The 24,755-nt window shown below is 45.1% G+C and overlaps 1 protein-coding gene across 1 annotated transcript; it reads right to left on the reverse strand.

Annotated features, from left to right (window-relative positions):
- Positions 1 to 23,496, reverse strand: YBX3 (Y-box binding protein 3). Its single transcript, XM_030478519.1, has 9 exons — positions 23,122 to 23,496; positions 19,232 to 19,295; positions 17,484 to 17,517; positions 11,929 to 12,018; positions 11,132 to 11,254; positions 6,007 to 6,101; positions 1,641 to 1,812; positions 942 to 1,042; positions 1 to 550 (listed from the first exon to the last, which is right to left on the reverse strand). The coding sequence occupies exons 1-8, from the start codon at positions 23,378 to 23,380 to the stop codon at positions 977 to 979; spliced, it is 903 nt and encodes a 300-aa protein (XP_030334379.1). The 5' UTR covers positions 23,381 to 23,496; the 3' UTR covers positions 1 to 550; positions 942 to 976.
- Between the last annotated feature and the right edge of the window lie 1,259 nt (positions 23,497 to 24,755).

A 24,755-nucleotide genomic window follows, 5' to 3' on the forward strand; every position in this document is an offset into this window, starting at 1 on the left:
TTGTTTTGTAGTTGAAGTCACTTTTATTTGTGAGGAACGTCACCCATGCTGCACAGTTTCAAATAGATCTTACCAAGGAAAGCGCAAGTTTCTCCTCCCCCTGTCCTGCAGTGACCAGGACTGGCACAGAAAACAGAAAAACCTCATCACACATGGGAGGTTTAGCACCAGCATCCAATTAAAAAAAAAAAAAAAAAGAAAAAAAAAGCGCTTTTATTTCAATTTCAGTTCTTTGGTTGGGGTTTTTTTTTTTCCCCTTTTCAGTTTGATACCAAAAGAAAAATTGAAAAATTCAATACTAGCGAAACAGTGAAATTTAAAACAAAACCACCAAAGCCCAGGGTTGCTGTTGAAACTGGGGAGGGTGCTCTGGCTGGATCTTGCTCTCTTGTCCTTCCTTTATGCATCTCTTGCAGGCGTTCCCTGGGTCTCAGCTGCTGGTACATGTTTAAGTTCTGATGGTTCAAATCTTTGCTTTTGTCATCACTGTTGATGATTTATTGCTTTGTGTGTTTCTTTGGTGTAACTTTTGAGTTGTATTTTAGGACACCTGTTGAAGAGCCAAATTGAAAACAGTGCAGTTTAAGTCTCATTTTCCTGGTGAATAGGCAAGATGTCAGGTAGAGAGGGAATTATCACAGTAAGACAGGATAAGCATGACTAGGTTATCCTGTCTGTAAACTGAGAGTACAGCATCTTCCTGAAACAAAACACTAACTCATCAGCAGATGCTGTTGCTGTATGGACCAGATAGATCTTCCTTGTACTTTGTGACAGTTAGAGGCAGAGGAAAGAAAGGAGAGAAAAGCAGCAACAAGACTGTTCTCAGAAGTTATCGCAAATATCTAATCATACGTAAAGGGATGTAGCCAGAGGCTAAGTCATACAAGTATACACCATGCTGCTTCAGCTGGAAAACAGGAACCATCTATATTCTTTACCTGAGGGATGGTAAAGGTGCCTGTGGAGCCGGACTTTATTCAGCACCACTCTTCTCGGTCACTGGACCAGGATTTTCAGCAGGAGTTTCAGTTACCTTTGTCTGAGAGACAATAAACCTCTATTATAGACACAGACTGACCCCCTGATGCTTCCTTTGTTCAGTGGTAGCATAACCCAGGTTTGAAAATAATCAAAGACAACAAATCCTCAGAAAATATTAAGTATTACACAGCAGGTTCTGTCAGGGGACTACCGCAACTAGATATGGAATGAGAAAGTCTTTTGTCATTAAGGCAAAATTTGTGTTTGCAAATTTCCCTGAACTAATCTGGTTCAAGCTGTTCAGGAAATGGATCTGGACATGTCAAATCTATCTTGCGCTACATACACACTGAAGGTTTGAGGGAGCTGGAAAACACAACTGTTTCTCTCCACTTCAAAAACATTTATTACAGTCTGACCTGAATTAAGAACTACCCAGAAGCAATCCCTATCCCACTGCTGGCTCCATTTGAGGTAAGCTACTCATTCTCAAACAAGGTCACAAGGAACAGGCAATGAAGCCAGATACCTTCAGCTACCAACACTTTGGACTTGATTAGACTCCTTTAGCACACTAACTCCCACAGGACAGGTCTTGAGCACTCACCCCATTAAAAACCTCAGTCTCCACCATGTTGTGCCAGGAGTGTACTTACCTCTTTCCCATCCTGAGCTGGAGCGTTGGGTGGACGAGGTCGACGCCTGTAGTTGTATGGGCGCCTATATCCACGACGAAGTGGCTGCTGACTCATAGCATTGGCTTCATGATGGTTCTCTTTGTTCTCAGCCTCTCCAGCCACTGGGGCAGGGCGTGGACGCGGGGGCCCTCTGAAGAGGGGGAAGAAATAGGTGTTAAGTATGAGAGAAGCCCAAGAAGGTTAAACTATCATGATTTCAGCCTGGAAAAAAACCTCTCTAACCAAGTACCATCTTTAACAGTTTAGAATGATAGCAAAACAATCCCTTGGAGTTTGGCTGGCATAGAGTTGGAAGGGAAAGACAAGCAATCTGGGTGTTTCTTCACTGTTGACATTACATCAGCATATTCTGTCTATCCTACAATAAAGATGTAGTTAGCCCATTTTAACTGCTGGCTAGGAGAAGAAACAAGCCAGCAGTGGCCACACAGACTCATTCTGCTAAGTTAGCCTTGGCATAGCTATACACCAGCCCAGCCCTATTCATAATTAATGGTGCAGTCCCCAGGAATCTCAATTCCTCCTGTAAACTGTTCCTGGATCTTTGCTCTTCCCCTTAAGTTGCCCCTCTTGATCACGTAATGAAGTGTAGCATGTATTTCAGTCAGGCGAGATGCAAGAACATTTAATCCCATTTCCAGTATACACAAGTTTTGTCCATAAACTGCTAAAACACAGCCAAGAATGATGACAAAGTCACTGCCTACTGTCTAGTTTCCACTACCTGTCTTAGCTAATCCACAGCTACCTAGTCCCAAAAGCCAGTTTGGCTTTTCCAAGAAAATGTAATATAAAAGCTCTAGTGTTACTGGATTTAATGCATGTAAATGCAAGCAACACTTAGCTATCAATTCAAACAGAAGCCTTCTGCACTCATATAGTATGTATCATACCTCTTGTAGGAAAAATGCATCAGAAATGCATAAATTCCCATTAGCCATGGGCAAATTACCCAGCTTGTGATTCACTCACAGCATGCAAAAGCTCAGGTGCCTCATTGTGCTTGGTATGGTGCTACTCCTGACTGCCTAATGCTAACGAAGCCTTTGAGGAATCAAATTTATTCAACTCAGATGCCTAGAAGCAGCAGCATCAGTATTACCCCACTTCCCACAATCCTAGATAAGGAGGACAACTTTAACATAAATGTTCATACAGAAACACTCAGAGTAGAGGTGGAAGGCTTGTAGCTCAAGACCCAGCAACCAGAAGGATAGATCCATTATGCATGGAACAGATAGTCATTACCATCAAGCATAATCTTGCTATTGCTATGAAATTCAGCTGCTTGTTGCTCTTGCACTGTCATTTACCTCTTGCTTTTTGTTTTCAAACAGAAGTACATATGGAAAAAATGGGGATTACATCATTTCATAGTTCATCTATCTAAATTCAGTGTTGGAACTTGACCTCATAAGCTCATTGATAGACAAGGACAAGATGAAGAGGAGCAAGTGAGTGAATGGCAGACTAATATAAACCAGCTCCTTGAGAGCAGTATCATAGATTCATTTCAGTTCGAAGGCACCTTCAAAGCTCATCTAGTCCAACTCCCCTGCAATGAGCAGGGACACCTTCAACTGGACCAGACTGCTCAGAGTCACACCCAACCTGACCTTGAGTGTTACCACCTCTCCGGGCAACCTGTCCCAGTGTTCCACCAACCTCATTGTAAAAAAAAAAAAAAAAAAAAAAAAAATACTTTCCTTAAATCTAGTTTTAAGTCTACCCCCTTTTACTATAAAACCATCACCCCTTGTGTCCTATCACTACAGGCCCTACCTAAAACTTTACCCGCATCTTTCTTATAGGCCCCTTTTAAGTACTGAAAGGCCACAATAAGGTATGCCTGGAGCCTTCACTTCTCCAGGCTGAATCACCACAGCTCTCAGCCTCTCCTCACAACGAGGGGTGCTCCATCCATCTGATCATTTTTGTGGCCTATGTCTTTCCTGTGCTAAGGACTCCAGAACTGTACACAGTGGTCCAGATGAGGTCTCACCAAAGCGGAGCAGAGGGGCACAAACACGTCCCTCGACCTGATGGCCACGCTTCTTTTGATGTGACCCAGGATATATTTGGCTTTCTGGGCTGCAAGTGCACATTGCCAGGTCATATCTGGCTTTTCATCCACCAGCACTCCAAAATCCTTCTTGGCAGGGCTGCTTTCAAACCATTCATCCCCCAGCCCGTACTGACACCCAGGGGTTGCCCCAAATCAGATGCAGGATCTTGTACTTGACCTGGTTGAACCTCATGAGGTCCACATGGGCCCAATACTTGAGCTTGTCCAAATCCCTCTGGATGGCATGCCATCCCTCAGGCATGTTGGCTGCAGCACTCAGCTTGGCATCATCTGCTGACTTACTGGGAGTGCATCAATCCCACTTTCCATGTCATTCACGAAGATATTAAACAGCCCTTGTCCCAGTACTGACCCCTGAGGGAGATCGCTCCCTCTGGATGTGACCATCCAACCAATTGCTCATCCACTGAGCCCACCCATCAAATCCACAGATCTCCCAGAGAGAAGGATGTTGCAGAGGTCTGTTACAATGTTTTAAGAGCACCAGTGAAAGTAATCTAGTGTTTTATCTGACTTGTCACTCATTCTCCATGATAAAACAAGTCTCAAGAAGAATCTGAATGAGCTTTTTCACTTGAAAGAATTCAATTAAAAAAGAAAAAAAAAAAAAACAAAAAACACAACACACACACCAACACAAAACCAGACAAACAAAACCACCAAGAAAATAACCCACAAGTGAGGCAACATCTCAAAAAGCTATGACAGTCAGAGGTTGACTATTTCACACTGGTATCACTGATATTTTTAACTGCACCAAACTCCTTAGCTATGGAATTGTTCCCTCAGTGTAGAGGCTGGAAGCTGCACTGGTCATGTCAGAACTAAGGCTGGAAAATAAAGAAAACAATCCTACACTGGCCAGTTTAAGGTATGACTAACACAGATGACTTAGCAACTTCCTCTGTATTTCCCACTGGAAAACATCAGTGTTCATGTGAACTCCAAGAGATCTTAACTAAGAACCTAAGAATGGCCTAGTGGGTCTTTAAGTGCCCATTTATGCCAGTTCTATGGATCCCCAGGGAAAAATAAGGACAAGGAAACCTACTTCCCAAATAGCCTCCCAGCTTCCAATTAATTTCCATGCTGGAGATTTCCCAAGCCAGATGGAGCTTACCTGGTTTACAATGGCATTCTCCTCTGGTATTCGACCAGTCTCTACCAAGCTCATCCCCAACATCCTGTGGCAAAAATCTCCCACTACCTGTTGTATGGACCTAATAACCCAAGTCAGCAAAACCCAAACACGAGTCAGCAAAGGCAAAACAGAGCCTGGGCTGCATCCACAGAGACATTAGTGGCAGAGGGAGATGAGAACATACCACTCTACTTAGCACTTATCAGGCCACACCTGGGGGGTACTGTGTCCAGTGCTGGTCCCCATAAGTCACAAAGGAGGCAGACAGACTGGATGTGGTCCAAAGGAGGACCAAGATGATGATCAAAGGGCTGGACAAACTGGCCTATGAGGAAAGGCTGAGGAAGTCAGGTCTTTTCTCCCTGGAGAAAAGGTGGCTTAGGGGGAACTCATAACAGGATTTCAGCACTTAAAGGGCAGCTACAAAGAGGACAGGATCTCTCTTCACAAGAAGCCACACTGAGAAGACAAGGGACAACAGAAAGTACAAGCTGGCAACAAGGTAACTGTAACTTGACCATATAATCTAATGGCCTGTATGAGAGGACACAACTTCAGTATTTACTCATCAGTTGGCTATCCTCTGTAGCTACAAGCAGCACCAGTGCATAAAACCAAGCCTGCATGACATACAGGGCTAAGCTGGATGTACACAAGCTGTAGTTCAGTAGTAGCAGCCCTCAGTAACAGTTATAAAGCACACCATGACCCTGCAGATGATGGGCCTAGGTATCCCAGGCAAGTGGGATTTGGATTCATTACTTGTCCGACAAAGCATAAGAGTTTGGCTGGGCAGACATGGACCTGCAACTCACTTCACAATTGAGCAACATATTGAAAAGTAACAGGATACAAGGAATTCTTCACCCATTCTTGACCTATTCCTGACTCCAAGCACTATATAAGCACTTTAAACAAACTCTACAGTTGTTTCCTTACTCCAGTGGCTCACCTTTCTCTTGGTAATTAAAACCTTCTCACTGTCCCCAAGATTTGCATAGACATTAACAGCAGGGAATACAGCTTCCTGCTCTTAATGAAGCCTGGGTGGATCACAAAGCATCCAAGGAATGATGAGCAAAGGAAACAGTACAAACCTGCGATAGCGGGGACGATAGGTAGGATTCCTATGGACTTGTTGATGAATTTGTCCTCCTTCTGTGACCCCATCCTTGATTTCTCCCTCACCACCCTATAACCAAAAGAAAATAGAAGACAGTCAACAATGAAGTGTTATCTTACTTCATGGGCAGTATATTAATCATAAATCCCAGCGATCTGAATCTGAACACAAAAACAGTTACAGTACAGAAACACCAACAGATCAAGTAAAAAAAGGCAGCTGATACTCAAAAGACCTAAATCTGGACAAAAGGTAAGAGTAGGATAACTAAGTATTCACAGGAACTCTCACTTACTAAGTAGGTAGTAATAACAGGCAGGACCTGAGAGAAGTTGCAAAGTACTTGAGACATTCAGAACCCAAAACAAAAGTTATACTTCCGAGTTTACAATAGCATTATACTACTTCTATCTACTTTGGAATACCAATCTGTCCTGTTTCTATCAACATACTTTGTACTAAATAACTTCACAGTTTAATAGACCTGTGATGGATGGTTAGAAGTGTCTCAGACAGCAAGGTGAGAAATAGCACCACCAGTACTTTGTGTGACAACAGTGATTCAGAGGTCTTGGGATTTGTCTTTTGTGAAGCAAGAAACTAATGCTGCTCCTGCTCTCACTTTCTTTGTCATGTGAGGACTGGCAAAGCACAGAAGCAGGAGAAGAGAGCAGCAAGGTATAAAGGGAAGAGAGGGCACAAAACTAAAGCAATCCTGAATATGTTCCAGCATAGCTGCCATTTCTCCTCTCTAGGATTTCTGAGCAAGCACAAGAAATCAGTGCTCAGTTCTAGCTCTGCAACGCCAGAAATACGGAACCAAAGACCTAGTAGGTTTTCTCTTCAAGGGACAGTGTGCCAGAAGCTAGTAAAGCAGCAACCAACCTAATTGTAGGGATGGGCACACAACAGTTTTTTCACCAGCCAAAGCCCTCCTATAGCACTTAACACTCAGCATCACATGCAGAGCTCTTTAAAAGGCAGTATTGGGCTGTGCTATTAAAAACATGCAGAAGTTCGAGTCCACTCCTCCCTACAAAGGGCCACATTGGAATCTCAGATAAAAAGACTATCTCTAGACCTGGTGAAGCACTACTCAAAACCAATGCAAACATTTTTCTATTAACCTTGAACTGAATGTTGTTGTGTCAGTATTTTAAGTTGGCTTGGTTTAAACAATCAGTTGAAAACAGAATAGTAAAGTAACTGAATTGCTTAGCCTGTAAGTCCTGACAATTTTCCACATATTCTATAGTAGCACAAAAATTCACTTGACACATTACATTAGTATCACTGTCCATTGACCCAAGTGTACTGTTCAGAAGTGAAGTACGGCTCCAGGATAAAACTATGCTGTCAAAAGCCACCAGAATGGATGCAGAATGAAACCTGAGCATTGAGGTCTTACACTTACTATCAGTAAACATTAGATTTATTTATCAGGAAAGCTACATCTGTACTCCTAAAAGCATCACACCATGTCCAGCACACACATGATCCTGTTCACTCAATCTCCTTCACAGGAACCTTCCAACTCAGTGCAATACCTTCTAACAAAACAGCCTTAAAAAAGGTTACAGAACACCTAAAAAGGTACAGAATTTTATTGCTGTCCCCTAAATACAAGTTTTTTTAAGCACTAACTGTAACTGCAATGAGCTTTTTACTTATCTGCTTCCCCAAATTTCTTTATTTGCTCTTGCATCTTTTCAAATCAGTCTAGTTTTGTATAATACTATTAATCTTTTCAGGTCTCCTCTCTATGAGAAATAGTGTCAGCCTATAAAACAGCTCTGAAACTATTTAGCTTATTTTCTGACTCACTGGTATAGAGGCTTCTTCTATTAGTCATACACACAACATGTACATGAGGGTACTATTAGTTCTCAATGTTATTCCATGATTCATTCTCTAACAGTCTGAGTACAACTCCACATAATGTCTATGTTGTTAAAGTGTAGTGAAGAGCCCAGTCTCTTTTCTGTAGTGGATACAATTAAGTTCCTGATATGAGCAAGTACTTCTACTTCACACAGAACTTTCCAAGCAATCCAGATGCATTTCCCACTAGAGCTGATTAAATACCTCAGATTCCCCAGCGTTCTCTTCATTCTTCAGAAATTCACAGTGTGGTCAAAACCAGACTCAGTAAGTTACACAGTACAGGCACATGTGAGCTAGCATGGCAAACAAAGGATAGCATCATTAGTTTACCTAAAACCATGCCAGTAAGGAAAGAAGGATAAAGCAACTCTTGCTACGTTACACAAGGTTGGACTAGATTTGCTAACTGACATCAATTAAGAGTTCTTGAAACAGAGAACGCCACCATGTCAAAAATCACCTCAATAAATTCAACTTTTTTTTTTTGCTAGTAGATACAGGATTGATGGTGTGGGCAGCTGACCTCTAGGAAAACCTTTCACCTCTGCAGCCTAGAAGATCTTTCAGCATAGCAGGCTTGGGTACATGGAAACCTTTCCCTTCAGGTATGCAGCAAGAGTCGCCTACAGCTAAGTAAATATCCTTTCAAATACAGCCTAAGAATGCCATACCATCTGCAACTCAAACTTGCCTCGGAAGTATCCTGCAGGACAGTTAGCCAGAAAAGCCTCCTCAAATAGAGAGGCACAACCTTTAATGCATCTGCTAATATGACCATACAGAGCAGTGTACACATACTGCTATAGCTCACAGACATTGCTACCTTTCTTCCCCCTTTACACACATGGGAATGGAAGGGGAAAAAGGAGACCTTGTTAAAGAAAAGGTTATCAGAAAGAAGCATCTTTCTAGGTACAGTAGACATAGCTTCAACGTGAAGAATGTGTTAACTGGTGCAAATGAAAGACCTTCAAAAGGAAATATTGCTAGCTTCAGATGAGGATTCACTCTACTCTCAGCTGATATACCAAAGCAATTCCACAGGGGATAACAAGAATATCTCCACAAGTTTGAGTGGTTTCACTCACCTACACTAGGACGATTTCAGGGACAGCCCCTGCCCAGCCCTTTGCAGTCCCTGCTTCACTCCCTCAAAGACAGCTGAGGGAGATTTTAATCTCAGTAGAGCAAAAGGAAACAGAAACAGTACTAGAATGTAGCTGGTTGATGAGCTACAGGTAAGACCTGAAACACCAAAAACCTGAAAAACCCCCAAGTATTCTAGTTCTTTGCCACTTGGTAGGAAAGCTCCAGGGGCAAACTGTATTATCACAGAAACAAAGACGTACCTAGTAATAAGCCATCAGTTACCAGCACCAACTACTAGCCATCTCCAAGGGACTCCAAGAACACCTTTCATGTATTTAAGCCCCAGTGGTGTCCAGCAGGATTAAAAAGACCTTGTGGTAGCTAGTATAAACAGGTAGGCTTTATGGGTAGATTTGACAATGGATGGATTTGATCTACACAGGCTCAGTCAATGGGCTGTGGCCAACAGGATGAGGTTCAACACGGCAAAGTGCTGAGTCCTGCATTTGGGCCCCATGCAACACTCCAGGCTTGGGGAAGAGTGGCTGGAAAGCTGCTCATGGAAAAGGACTTGGGGGTGCTGATTGACAGAACTGAACATGAACCAACTGGTGCCCAGGTAGCCAAGAGGCCAACAGCATCCTGGCCTGTATCAGCAATAGCACAGCCAGCAGGGCCAGGGAAATGATCATTCCCCTGCACTGGGCACTGGTGAGACCTTAAATCCTGTGTTCGGTTCTGGGCCCCTCACTACAAGAGAGACATTGAGGTGCTGGAGTGGGTCCAGAGAAGGGCAATGGAGCTGGTGAAGGGTCTGGAGCACAAGTGTGATGAGGAACATCTGAGGGAACTGGGGGGTTTAGTCTGGAGAAGAGAAGGCGCAGGGGGGACTTTATCACTCTCTACAACTACCTGAAAGGAGGTTGTAGTGAGGCGCAGGTCAGTCTCTTCTCCCAAGCAAGAAGTGAAAGGACAACAGGTAACAGCCTCAAGCTGCACCAGGGGAGGTTTAGGGTGGATATGAGGAACAATTTCTTCACAGAGAGGGTGCTCAGGCATTGGAACAGACTGCCCAGGGCAGTGGTGGAGTCACCATCCCTGGAAGTGTTCACAAATCATGTAGATGAGGCCCTCAGAGGTATAGTTTAGTGGTGGCCTTGGAAGTGCTGGAGAATGGTTGGACTTGATGATCTTAGGGGTCTTTTCCAACCAAGTTGATTCTATTCTCTGATTCTATGACAACACTTGTTCCATTTGCTCCCTTACTATCAACTCTGTAGAGCAAGATGAGAAGAGGGTTGTGTTGCTTGGGCAGACTTCCACCAGGGCTCTCCTATTAGATCGATCACCAATTTCTGCAAGTGATCACAGACTCAACTATTAAAAAACAGATAATCAAGCCTGGGGTATGTTTCAGTTTGTTGGATTGTTCCAGACACAAATTTAGCACAATCATAATGTGTATAGGAGTAGTAACCACTAGAACTACAGCGGTGCCTCATACTTACTTCTCCCTCTGCAGAAACCTGAAGGGAAGCTGCTTTTGGAAGGGTTGCAGATGTTATGAACAGTGGTGTGTAGCTAGTTTGAAGAAAAAAAAAATAAAAGGCTTTACCTTTACACTGAACTGCTGTAGGCAGAGGTCTATGAAGGGATGATGTGTGGAGGTTTCAACTAGTTAGTCAAACTACTACCACATTATACAACAGTGACAAACTTCTAAACAAATCCCATTTTCCAAGTAGCCCTTCCAAGTTATGGTTATACTGCTTAGAGTAATACTAATACTTTTCCTTGCTTCAGGTAAAGGTCATGGTGAATCACTTAGGTGTCTTACTCCTTTGTGTTTACTCTTCAAAACAAATAGATACCTTGACACCCAAAGGAATGCTTTTAACACATTCTAGAACAATATGCCAAGGAAAGGCCTACAGAACACCCAACAGTAGAAAATATCAGTATCAGCATCAACAAAGGAGGAACCCAAAATATTACTGAAGAAAACTCAAAACTTAAACATTAACAGTTTACTATATGGCAGTGCTGAACCTGTAGCTCCCTCTCATGAGAGGATTGTAAGACTGCTGAGGAGGTGGGATGACCACCACTGGAGAAATTAAACTTACACTTCGAGGTGGTCCACGGCGTCGGCCAAAATAGCCACGTCGATAGCGGCGCCGGTCTGCAGCATAACGGCTGCCTTCTACAGGGACTCCATCTGGACCAGTGACATTAGCTGCCTCTGCACCCTGAAAGGCCAAAAGAAAGTCAACCAAGATGGTGTGGGAAAAGAACAACCAGCAACAGGGAAAAGATGAAACAGTTCCAAGCATCAGAGATTCTTCCTTCCACGTAGTACAAAAGCAGGTTTGTTATTCTCAAGTCCATAACCAAGAGCTGTTATCATGAATTAAGACCTTATCAGGCAGGCTAAGAGAAAAAAGAAAGTAGTAACTTAAAAACAAACCAGCAAAACAAAAGAAAAACCAACCACAAAAAAAAAAAAAAAGTAAAACTCAAAAAGCATTTGAGAGAGCAGAAACACAAAAGACTTCAAGGATCTTACAGTTATTAAGCTACCAGACACCAAGACAAATTCTTCAGGGCAATATATATGCCTTAGTTAACATTTACTGGGCATGCTGCAAGCTTCAAATGCTCTACGAAATAAGAGTTACAGATTCTAGAAGCACTAGGGTGTAGTAAAGAGATTTTGATACATATCTAGAAATACTTCTTAATGAAGCTTTTAAATACAGATCTTCCACAGAAAAGCTATACGAATGCCACCCACCCCAGGGATTAACACATTAGACAAAAAAAAAAAAAGCCACCAGATACACAGAACCATAGTAGTGTAACTCCTTACTAGAGTGATGTTACCTCTGTGGGACCACAGCCCAAAGTCCCCATAATCTCTTACCTTCTCTCCCTCAACCACATCAAATTCTACAGTCTCTCCATCCCCAACACTACGCAGGTATTTCCGTGGGTTGTTTTTCTTTATCGCTGTCTTTAAAGAAAGAAGATACAGAAAAATGTATTATTTCACCTTATGTTACACATTTGCAGCCCTCTAAATGAGGGAAGGGCAGTATTCTTTTGCTACAGGCCCAATTCTACATATCAGATCAGTCACCACACCGAGATATTTTAAATATGTAAATGCTACTGATCTTCCTACATAAGCCTTACTACACACAGATTTAATGAGGAACATGAAACTTCTGAAATCATTAGATACAGTCTGCTAGTTGAGTATGATCAAAGATGATCAGAGGGCTGGAGCACCTCTCCTGTGAAGACAGGCTGAGAGAGTTGGGCCTGTTCAACCTGGGGAAGAGAAGGCTCAGGAGGCAGACTTTAGAGCAGCTCTCAGTACCTAAAGAGGCCTACGAGAAATCTGGAGAGGGGCTTTTTACAAGGGTATGTAGGCAGAGGACAAGGGGAAACAGCTTTAACCTGACAAAGTGGAGACTGAGATTAGACATTGGGAGGAAATTCTTTACTGTGAGGGTGGTGAGGCACTGGCACAGGGTGCCCAGAGCAGCTGTGGCTGCCCCATCCCTGGCAGTGTTCAAGGCCAGGTTGGACACAGGGGCTTGGAGCAACCTGCTCTAGTGGAAGGTGTCCCTGCCCATGGCAGGGGTTTGGAACTGGATGAGCTTTAAGGTCCCTTCCAACCCAAACCACTTTGTGAGATGTCTCTTTTATTCCACAGGCCTTCTGATACTCAACCAAGGTTTACTCCTTTATCAACATTTACAAGTTTACAAACCAGCTGTTGCCCCAGGATCCCCTCTGTCAACCCCACTAAATATCCAGATCAGCACATATTTCTGTATGAACAGTGTTCACACTCAGTGTGTGATCTCCAAGAAGCTGTACCAAGGCAGCTCCAGCAGCAAGTGTGCCCCATGCCTTCACTGTCGCTAGGAGACCTGTAGACCATCTACAGAGACCTTAAGAGCAGAAGCATTTTTGTAGAAGATGGCATTAACTATAAAGTATTAGGGCAACTCATAGTAACTAGAGTAGAATTACTGTAACTCTGGTGTAATATAAATAAGCGTTTTACCTAAGCACTGCAAGGGAGACCCCCCAAAAATTAGGCAAGTCCCTGAAGAACACAGGAATAGTACGAGAAGATACAGTCACCAAGACAGAAACCCCAAAATAATCCAAAGCCAATGTTGCTAATAGTGGTTGAAAACCTACTCAGACTCTCAGAAACACCCAAACCTCCTGGAGCAATTTTCTGTCAACTACAGATGCCTTTCACTCTGGGGAGTATTTCTAGGATTCCACAGAAGGCAGTTAGAAGGACAAACCTACTATCTGTTTGTTAGATAAGTGTACACAAACTGGAAGAGGCCAGGGGAGAAGAAACCCAAACAAAAAACAAACTACATACACCTGTAAGCCAATCTAGCAGCCTGCTTTTTACTAAAGGTCTCTTAAAGCAAACTGGTCTTTAATAACCCAAGTATCCTTTGTTAGCATAAAGGAGGCAGGTGCAGATCCAGTAGCTAGAAGCACATGACAATACATTTCTAAGAAATTGGATGCAGGGCAGAAACAGAAGAGAATTGTCACATCTGTCTGCAGTTCAAGAAAAACAGGCAGAATGAGGATCAGCTGAGTTGTTGCCTGTGCATGGCAACTATATTCATTAAGTCAACAACAGCCCAAAATATTTCCCACTGAAGGAATAAAGTTCTAATCAGTTTGAAGTTGAGCTTGACCAGTTTAGGAAAAGTATTCTCATTGTTGCTGAATAGTCCCCTTTGTGTTTCAGGCAACAGGCCAGCACATCCTTCCGGCCCTACATCCAGCCACACCTTCCCCTGTACCCTGCAATGTCCCTGAAAGGCTTAAGGAAGAATGCAGGAGCATACATATTATTGCTACCAAAGCAAGAATAACCCATGAGATTGTTGGTTTGGGATGGGGGTGAGGGTGTATTGATATAAGAAGAGAATGAGCAGCTCAACTGAATTCTTTTAGGAATTACTTCAGCAAGCAGAGACTCCCACCACCAGCTGAGACAGCTTTGTTTGCTCTCTGCTGACCTATCAGTGTAACTGCCCCATGTCTAAAAATCAGCTGGAATTGATGGCTTTTCCATAAATGCTGTATACTAACAGTGATTATCTTCACCGCAAAGTAAGGGTTCTATTCTTTCACTACCACTTGCACTGGGAAACTGGCTCAAACTCTTAAGGCTTGTGCGCTGCGTATGACAGATGTCAACAAGCTGTATTTCAAACTCCTTCCCCTTCCTTGCAAGCGCAGAGGGAAAAAAGGACTACCAGATTTCTTGTCAATAGAGAGTGTACTTAAGACTAATGAAGCTCCTCAAACATCCTCCAAGAAGGGCAACGGAAGATGAATAGGATTCCACATGTTCTATTCCAGCTTTATGGACAGAAACTACAGAAATTCAGATTTGCAATAGAATAACCTGCCAACTGGAGGTAGAGGCTGCCATGCAGCAGACAGGGGTTTGTTTTATAAAGGCAAACAAGAACAATTTTGAGTAAATCCTAGACTTCAGGACAGAAACTATACAGCTTTACTACTTACTACTTCAGCTGCAGGTAAACACTGCTGAAATAAGCCTCTAATCAGCCCAAGCTCTAAGCTTGATGAGAAGACTTTTACCCTGCATATCCAGAGGGGAGAGCGCCCTATTCTCCCCATTACTGTTTCCCACAGGCTCCTGGTTCTTTGACTCAAAAGACAGATGTTTTGTGTTAATACAGACAGAACTCAAATGATTAAGACAAAGCCTTTCCTTTCCCAAGGGAACACTGACAAACAAACAGCTATAAGAGTCTTCAGAGCTAGTTCAGTATTTTGCTTGGAAGAGTTCTTTCCATATTCTCCTATCACCACATCATGTGCACATCCAGCATTGCCACAGCAATAGCCAACATTTGTTATACCAGTTATTGTGCATGACAAATACAATCCAGTGAAGTAAAAGACCTGTGCAGAAGAGATTAGTCCTCCTCACTGCCTGTTGATTCAAACTATGCCTAATTAAGTTGGACTTCTCTGGCTACTCACACTTTTAATGGTGTTAAACTGCAAGATCCTTCTCCTCCCTAGACAAACTCCACTCCACCAGGCAGATCAATCCCTATTGCTCACAGCACCTCTAAATGACACAGTGACCTGTACAGCACCTTGCACAACCCAACTGGACAAGGGTGCAAGCAGGACAGAGCAAGTGAAGAACTGCCCTTCCCCAAAACACTGCTTGGGTCCCCCGCAAGACAAAGGGTTAATTCAAAGCAAGCCATGCATGCCCTAAAGAGAAAAGCATTTTAATCTGTACTAGGTTTATAAATAGCATCCAATAGCCAGACACTGAGCGTTAACCCCCCATTCCAATCATGAGATCGGCCTGTTCTCTCCCACTGCAGATGTGTGCAGGGGAAGCAGGGAGGAGGCTGGATCTGTTCAACTAGGTCAGCCTTATTCTGAAGGGATTAGGTACGTAATCCAGCCCCTCCCGGGATGGGTGTGGGGAGGAGGGGCAGAACCAGCACTAACCCTGGAGAGGGAGTTCAAAGCAGCAGGATGTTTGATGAGGGAGGCAAATCTATGGCGTAACCAAACAGCCACAATCAGGAGCTCTGGCCAGAAAGGCCCAGGCTCTGGTGATGAGTGCATTCACATACAGGAATGGCTCAAGACGGAAGAGCTGAGGAAAATCCAACTGCAGCCAACCCAGGCCAGAGCTGGAAGCATCTACTCCGCCATACACAGCCCACCAAGAGGGTTAATCAGATGCAGGCTTGCACGTGATGTGGTATTTCCGAAATGTCAAGCCAGTTTTGCTCAGTGCTCAGTGTAAGGGGATTTTAGCCACAGGAGATGGGGAAATAAGTCATCATCTCTCCTTTCCCCACACAGACCAGTTTACATTTAGGTGGATAATTTCCACAGGTGAAGGAGAAAATAGCACAGATAGTACTAGCCTGCTGTTGACCTTCACTGTTTGGGTCTCTGCAGACAGCCCTCCCAAGCAGAATAACAGTGATCCATGTTGCCTCCGTCATCAGCACAACAGCCATTTTCCAGGATATCTTTTCATGGATCTGAAGGAGACCTTGTCTGTCTTCAAGGTAGTTTCACACTGCTGCCTATCCAGAACATGTTTCTGTTAGTAGAACTTTTCCACCCTCCTCTTGACATGCTCCCATCAGGCCACAGACGCAGCAGCGGTACCGCTATGCACACAGCCATCAAGGAAGAAGAGATACCATTAGAAATCAGTACATGCATTGAGAACTCTTGATACCAAGTCCACCAACTGAACTGGGAATATGTACTTGCACATATTTTCCAACACCATCTTCACTCACTACAGGCACTAGACTTATTCCCTTCCAGCTTCATCCATTTTTGGATAATATGTATACTATATACTATACAGTCCCTGACCCAGAGAAAGTTATCACAGGCTATTTAGTCATGACCCCACAGGAACTAAACTAACTCTCAATGCTGACCAGCATACGTGCTAAACATATCCTCATGCTTTGTGAGCAACTCTGAGTGAAAAAGTTTCCTGGTTACATCTGATGGAAATACTGCCACATGCACCACAAAGAAAGCTCATGCTTTTAAGGATCACATGGGCCTGCATACATTTCATATGGGACAAGCTCCAGGGGCAGCATTTCATGTTCTGGTGAAATAAAAGTCTCAGATGATGCAAAACGAGACCTAAGCCGACTAGCCAGTTTACATCAGCATGAAGACAGCATCCTCTATCTTTCCACTAGTTGCCTGCAAGTTGACAATATAAACTTAGAAGAGCCTACTGACAGCTCAAGGGAAGTTAACCAATGACAAGCTGCTGGGCAACCTCCCTCTGATTGGACACATTTGGCATACAGCCTTCCTCCTCCTCTTCCTAAGAGCAGCTGCCTCAAGCAGCAACAGCTGAGGGCAACCCAGGCTGGTCAGGAGCCAGACTAGATCACTTTCTCTCCAATACCACAGAGGGCAGACAACAGACCTGCAAACTGAGGGTAGGAAGAAACAGAAGACAAGGAACATGAGGAAACGGAGGGGGAGGGATGGGAATGGAACACAGACAAGTAGTAACAACAAACTTAAAAAAACAGGAGTCATCTTCCCCGGGGAGGGACAACCAAACAAAACCACACCAAAACAAAAACCCTCTGAAAACCAAACACAAAACCAAACCCTCTAGTGTTCAGATCAGAGCAGACAAAACGCATGAGGAGTTGTAATACATACTCCTTCGGTTGTAACTCCAGAGAGAAGGAAACATACCCTGATATCCCTCCCTGAAAACTTCAAAATGAATGTCCATTCAAGGTACCTGCAGTAAATATTCTAAGGAAGACTGAGGACAAGGTTGGGTGGCTGTTCCAAGAAGTCGCCTTAGAAACCTATCACAGTACACATATCTGAGTACCATTACTGCTGTCTTACCTGATGAACAAACACATCTTCTTTGGTATCATTTCTGTGAACAGAAAGTGAGAAGTCATAAGAGTTTAGACTGAGAGACTTAAATAGAAATCCCTGACTTCATGAGTAAAGTCCTCCTTCCCCCACGCTGTAGTACATCCCCTGGATGCCATACGTTCTGTGGAAGTCTATCCTACCAAGACCCTGCTCTGAATTTTCAGGATCGTATGCTTGACAGCAGAAAGGACTCCCCAGCCTTCAGAAGGGTGAGGGGACAGGGAGGTTCTCTGTAATCTTCTGGCAAGCACTCAGTATTTTGTTTTGACACTGGATGGAGTTAATGACTGGACTGCTCACCTTTCACTATATTCCACCCTCCTCCCCCCCCCAAAAAAAAAAAAACTTCCACAGGGGCTGCAACCTGAGCTGTTATCCCAGACGTCAAGCAAGACTACCAACAGGACTGGCCACAGCTGTCAACAGAGCTCTCCTTTCAGTGAAACTCAAAGCAACCATGCACAAGAGATATCAGGAGAGTCCATTGAAGGGGGACCCAAACACAAATGTGAGGTTGTCAGGGTTAGGCCAGCCAGTTCAAGCTTCCACATGCAAAACATGAAGACAGGTCTAAGACCTCACTTCTGCATTCCCATGCAGCAGAAAGACCCTGCCACTTGTTCTCTCAACTCCTTCTCTGCAGATGGAGCAAGAGGGTTAAAGAGTTTGCGGAAAATAATGCATAATCCAACTTGTTGCACTCGACTGAACTTTCTTCCTAAGTTTAGGAAGAAAGCTAATAAATTATTACACCATATCCAGCTGAAGGCACTCACATCAACTGCTATGAAAGACTTAAGAGTACTTTGTCATTCAAGCTTTTCTTTAAGTTTACATAACACTGGAGAGTAGTCTCCAGAGGCTAGCATTAATACTGTACTAGAACTGGGTTCAAATCCATGAAATGGGCTCTTCTGCCCCCTTCTACACTGTCCAACTTACCCAAACCTACCTGCTGTGTAAGTAGGTTCAAGGACTTGCAGAATAGAATATCTCGCCAGTATGTTTTTTGCAAGACAAGCATTCCCCATACAGTAGCTTCATTTTTCATAAAGCACACAAGATATTTTAAAGCTTCTCAACCCCACAGATATTCCAGCCTTAAAAGCCAGAATTTCCTCCAGTAACTTGGAAGCATGGGCCTTGTGCACCTAAGGTTGGAGTGTGATCAATATCACTAACAGCTATTTATTGATGCCATTCAGAGTTTGGCTTGTGATCAGAGAAGGACAAAAAACCAAAAGACACAATTTCTGTGAACCCAGGCATGGAACATCTTCAGTTAGATGGTATCAGAGAATCTCAGTGTGTATTTACAATAGGTGTTTTGACCAATCAGTTAACACTTGAATTTTTATCCAAAAAGCATTTCCCTCATCCTACAACTTTTCTTGCACCTTTAAAAAAAGGCAGGCAGCCATGAAAATCATAGAATCATTAAAGGTGTAGTACAATTAATCATGAGAAACAAGTAACAGACCAAATCTGCAGTGGGTTTGACCCTTTGTTTTCTCAGCATGCACGCAACCTTTGATGGGGGAGAGGTTCCCCCCCATCAAAGCTAGTTGAATGCCTGGCCAAACCTGGCTATCAACAGCACAAACTTGTAGTCAGGTCCTCGGGTCTCTGCTGCAATTATTAAAAGCATGGCATATTATCTGTATCATGACTCTTAGTACAGTATAAATATGACTATCATAATCTAAACATACCTGTTGATAAAGCCATATCCATTTCTGACATTGAACCACTTGACTGTGCCAAGAACTTTGGTGGCTGGAAAGAAGAAGTTGAAGAAGTTACTCTAAAACATAAGGAAGTACAAGAATGTTACAAAAATACCTTTATATATGCTCATGAAGTCACAACCAGACCTAGTCTGTTACCTTAACACTCAAAGCCTACCTTCATCTCCCACTTCAGTTTATACTAACACAGTAGCAGGAAGAGCGCTTTAATATGCTGTTCTTCAGCCAAGAGTTTACCACACAGCATCTAGAATGAAGTCCAGCTCTATTTTCAGAATTGGCCATCCATCCCTTCTCTTTTTTCATTTCTTATGCCAGAAATGGGCACTGAGGCTGAAAATCATCAGTTCTCTTTAGCTTAGCAGCTAGACGTGAAATAGAAAGTTGTTTTAAAGTCCTCTCTTTCACTCAGTTACCCTTTCTTTCTTCCTTGGAAACCAGAACTGGCCAAAGCAGTGGTATCAAGCACCATGCAACTCTCTCAAGTGGAGAAGCAGCACATCCTTATTTTGGACAAGCTCTCTCACATTGCCAGCATCACTCGAACTAAATAAAACCCCACAAAACATTTCTGGGGTGGGTTTTGGTTTTGTGGGGTTTTTTGGTTTTGTGCAGATTTTTTTGTGTGTTTTGTGGGGTTTGTTGGTTTTGTTTTTTTTTTTTTTTAAATATTCTTACTTCTAGAGATCTTCTGTGATTTACCAGTTACAAACTGACCAACTTTATGTTCCAAGGCTTCTAGGACCAAGACAAGCTCCTGTCTCCACACCAAAACAGCATCTTACTTAGAAACCAGACTGCAGTGTCTTATAGGATCTGGTGAAACCTGTTCCTCCAACATACAGGAACGTGTGGGAGGAACTCAACAGCGATGGAGGTGGTTCAACCTCTCCTTCCCTGTCAGCAACTGGGTGGAGACCACAAACTTGTACTTTTCAAACCTGTAGGAAAAGGAAAATTTTGGGCTCTAGACTTTAATAGATGTTACTTACCACATAGCATGATCACAACTATCTAATCTACATAGTACTTATTTGAAAAGGGTCTAGTCACCTACAGATGACTGCTTGTCTTGTTAAAAAACCTCAAACACACTGCAAATAGTTACCTTTATCTGCTCTACACCTGCATTATTCCCTACATATCCACTAGGAGATCACAGAGCTAGACAAGACTCTTGGTCTCATGCAGCCTTCTCTTTTGTAGCCCTCTGACAGGCAAGAAGAGCAACGTCTTCCTCCTTCCCCAAATACAGAACTAAAGCAGGAATGTTTGCTGATAGTCCATTGTAGTACTGTTGCTGTTATTGAAGCTAGTAAGAGGCCATTACTCATTGCACTTTTAGAAGTGAAGGTTTTGGTCTTCTTTAATACACTTTAGCAGAAAATGTTCATATTTAGAATCAGCAAAACCACATTAAGACTGAAACAGTTACTAAAGAAAATGGCTCTACCTAGTACAGCATCCATTCCCAAGACTTCTTGTTTACAGAGATTCACTGGCTACCACTGATTCTTCACACTACAGTCTTCAGCATCAACAGTTACAGTTGTGCTTTTAGGTTTAGTTTCATGGAGACATCACTACACACAGACACTTATTGCTACCACAAGGGCACTGGCTACATGCAAGAGCTCACTGCACTAAGCTCAACAGGGGAAGAAGGGCGGGAGGAGGAAGGCCCACAAACAGGTGCCAATGGCACGTGCAGGTTTTAGCCTGCTTTAAGAAACAAGGCTAATACCACTGATTCCACCACCACCATCCTTTCCCTCCCCCACAAAACAGCTATTGAATCTGCTGGCATAGTTCAATCAGATTAGGAAGAGGGTGAGAAGCCTACGAAGCCTGACAAAAACCCTCAGAGGAGTCAGAAAGCTGGCAGAAGGGGAAATAAAACTCACACTACATGGCCTACTGGCTGCTGCTAAGTGGATGTCCACGCACAGCTTCAAAGCAACATTGCTCCTTTTGCACAGGCTGGCAGAGATCAGGGGGAGTCTCCAGTAGATTCCCTAAAACAGTGCACTGGGGAAATACTATTCCCTACCCACACCAGTCTTACAGCCTCCCTCAAGCATCACCTTAAGGGGGAAAGAACCTCAGACACAACAGCATGACACTGAACATCCACGTGGCCGTGGTGTAGCCACTGTTAACATTGTTAAGCCTGAGCTGTCACATGAGGGAGATGAGGCAAGGAGGAGGGCAAGCCCAGAGGAAGCCATAGCCAGTTTTACACACAAGCCAGAGAAGGTAGTTGGTGTGATAACTTCTATCCCACCAGTAAGTGAAAGCCCACATACTTCTACAAGATGCTGTACTCTGATACTATCAGGGGAAACAACCATCAGACACTTATCCATGACAAAATAGCCTTCTCATTAGATTTAACAGAGAAAACCAAAGCTTCCTGTGACCAAGAGAGAGGAGAAAGTTGACTAACCTTTATCTTTATTCCTCAAGTCAGACATTTGGATGCCCTGGGCAAGCATTAGACCTTCTGTCTAATGGAATCCTTATTAGAAGAGACTTTAGTGAATATAATTACAAGACCATTAGCAGGGACATTTGAGGTGGACTTGAATATAAGTCTGTTTTCAATTAGCATTATCAATGACCATTTTCCTTATAGCTCCTGACAGAAAGCTTGCCTAGCAATAAGGCCAGTGTGCAAAACCAACATCATGGTAGTTTTCTTTTTCCTGCCAGACCAAGAAAGGCATTTGTGCCTCTACTTCCCCCAAGCAATAGCAACAGGTGAACAAGATAAAAAACATTACCAAGAATGAAACAAGCCATGTTAAGGCAAGAAGCAGACAGACATACTAAAAGATATGATGGGATGATCCTTCACTGATTATCAACAAATCAGATAACAGCAGGGGAAAAAACATAAACTGTACCTCCAATTTCTGTTTTGCTTGAATCCCTCCTACCTGAGCTCCAGAGAAATCCTTTACCTGGCTCCTCTATCTGCTGCCGTAAGACCTCAGTCTTTCCTTTCAGAAGAGAAGATGCTGTCTTTCTTTAGTGAAGCTCAGGACTCTGCACTAGTAGTCAGCCTCAACTTTGCTCTTACTAACGTCTTAGAGTTACACAGTTATCAACACTAAATCCCCATTTCCACTGCAGATTGAAGTACTGTTCTTTTCAACAGGTTGATCCTGTTTAATCACAATAGAGAAAAACACTACATTAGCTACGCACTGGGCTTGAGCACAGAGATGGCAACTTGCCATTATGGCTTGTCCTCTACTGATAAAGTAGAAACTGAGAGAAAAAATAAAAAAGAAAAAACCCCACCAACACCTTCCCCCCAAACCCAACCCAAAGCAACCACTAAACCTAGAAACATTATTAAAGCAGGACTCTTGACACATACAGAAGTTGTGCAAAGCCCGAAGGGGGGGGGGGTCACACAGGGTTTACCAGCAGCCCTTCCAGAGAGAGATGCCCCTGCAGGGCACGGGGCCGGCGGCAGGTGCCGGAGAGCCCATCAACACGGCTGCACTTCACTCGTTATCTCCTCCCGGCACCGGAGCACCGGCGGGGCGACAGACTCCAGCGCTTCGCCGGGGCCGGGCACGCCACCGCCGCTGCACACAGGTGCTACAGCCCAACTCGGAGCTGGCGTCCCGGACAGGCGCCGCTCGGCCCCCCCGGCCGGCGGGGAAGAGGAGGAGGCGCGGCCACCTCCCCTGAGCGCTGCCTGACTCACAGCCCGGGGGGAGCCGGCAGGGGGGGAGCCGGGCTGGGCCCCGGGCGGCGGCCATGTGCCGTCCCGTTCCTCGCCCCGGCCCCGCTCCCGCCGCAGGTGCCCCAGGAAGTTGGGAACGGGGCCCGGCACTCACCCAGCACTTTCTTCTCCGTCTCGGCCGCGGCGGTCGTGGTGGTAGCAGCGGCGGCGGCAGCAGCAGCAGCGCCGGGGGCCGCCTCACCAACAGCCGCGCCCGGCGCGGCGGTGCTGACGGGGCTCTTGGGCTTGACGTCCGGGGCGGCGGGCGACGGCGGCGCAGGGGCTCCGGCCGGGGGAGCGGCGGCGGCTGCGGTCGTGGCGGTGGCCGTGGCGGGCGCCGTGCTGGCGGTGCTGGTCTCCGCCGCCTCGCTCATGGTGGCTGAAGGGCGGACGGTGTGGGGCGGGCGGGTGCGCGGCGGCGGGCGGGCGAGTCGGTGTCCGTCGGGCCCGCGCTGGGTCTTACTGCCCCCAAAATGGCCCCGCCGAAGTTTTAACACAGTCAGCGGGGGCCGGCGCCGGCATCGCGCCGCCTCATTAGCATTTAAAGGGGCCGCGCCGACGGCGAGCGGGACGCGCGGGGTGCGGAGCGGCTTCTCCGTGGCGGGACACACGGCACGGCACGGCACGGCACGGCACGGCACGGCACGGCACGGCACGGCACGGCACGGCACGGCGGGTGCGTGTCTATGCGGGTATATACGTGGCCGCGTGTGTACACAGGAGTGTGTGGACGTGCGTGGGACCATCGTGGAACCGAGCGCCGCCCCTGCCCGCCCGTGGGCACACAGCGGCTGGGCGTGGTGCGGGTGTTGGTGCGCGGGAGCACGCAGCCGGAGGGGGTGGGTGCGGGAGGGAGCGTTTGGGGCGTGGGGGGTGCGTGCCTTGTGGGGGACAGACGCGCGCTGGTGGGCGGGCGCTGTCACTCCTTGCGTAGGGCAATGATCGTCCCCTTGTACTGGGCACTGGTGAGGCCGCACCTCGAATCTTGTGTTCAGTTCTGGATCCCTCACTACGAGAGAGATCCTGAGCTGCTGGAGCGGGTCCAGAAAAGAGCAACGGAGCTGGTGAAGGGTCTGGAGCACAAGTCTGATGAGGAATGGCTGAGGAACTGGAAGCGGGGGTTAGTCGAGAGTAGAGAAAGTTCAGTGCGGACCTTATCGGTCTCTACAATTACCTGAAAGGAGGGTGGAGGCAGGAGATGGCTGGTCTCTTCTCCCAAGGAGCAAGGGATGGGACAAGAGGAACAGCCTCAAGCTGCGCCAGGGGAGGTTCAGGCTGGATATTGGGAAAAATTCCTTCACAGAAAGGGTGGTCAGGCATTGGAACAGGCTGCCCAGGGCAGTGGTGGAATCACCCTCTCTGGAAGTGTTCACAAACTGTGTAGACGAGGCCCTCAGTGACACAGTTTAGTGGTGGTCTTGCAGACCTCAGGTAACAGTTGCACTTGATCTTACAGATCTTTTCCAACTCTATGATTCTTTCCTTGTCACCTTTTCCATGTTGGCACTTTCTCTCCTGTGGTGCCCTCCAGTTTTTATCCCCCACAATGGCTGGTTTTCACCCCTCCATCCCACTGCTGCCTCATTTCCTTGACACTGCCCTCATGTCTCCCTCACCTGCCTTCCTAACTCTTCTTCCTTTTTCCTGTCCTTTCCCCAGTTTTTGTACAGCCTCCCTGGGTGTTCTTCCTTTTGGCAACATTTCTGTGCCCTTTTGCAATCTGCACACTAACACCCATCCTTCTTCCAC

This window comes from Strigops habroptila, chromosome 3 (genome assembly GCF_004027225.2).
Source record: "Strigops habroptila isolate Jane chromosome 3, bStrHab1.2.pri, whole genome shotgun sequence".
Taxonomy (NCBI): Eukaryota; Metazoa; Chordata; class Aves; order Psittaciformes; family Psittacidae; genus Strigops; species Strigops habroptila.

Excerpts from the sequence above, each read along its gene's own strand:
- YBX3 (XM_030478519.1), bottom strand. The coding sequence starts at position 23,380 with ATGAGCGAGGCGGCGGAGACCAGCACCGCCAGCACGGCGCCCGCCACG. Across the intron at positions 17,518-19,231 it reads GGATATGGCTTTATCAACAG|AAATGATACCAAAGAAGATG; the intron begins GTATGTTTAGAT and ends TTCTGTTCACAG. Across the intron at positions 1,043-1,640 it reads CAGCTCAGGATGGGAAAGAG|ACAAAGGTAACTGAAACTCC; the intron begins GTAAGTACACTC and ends ATTGTCTCTCAG.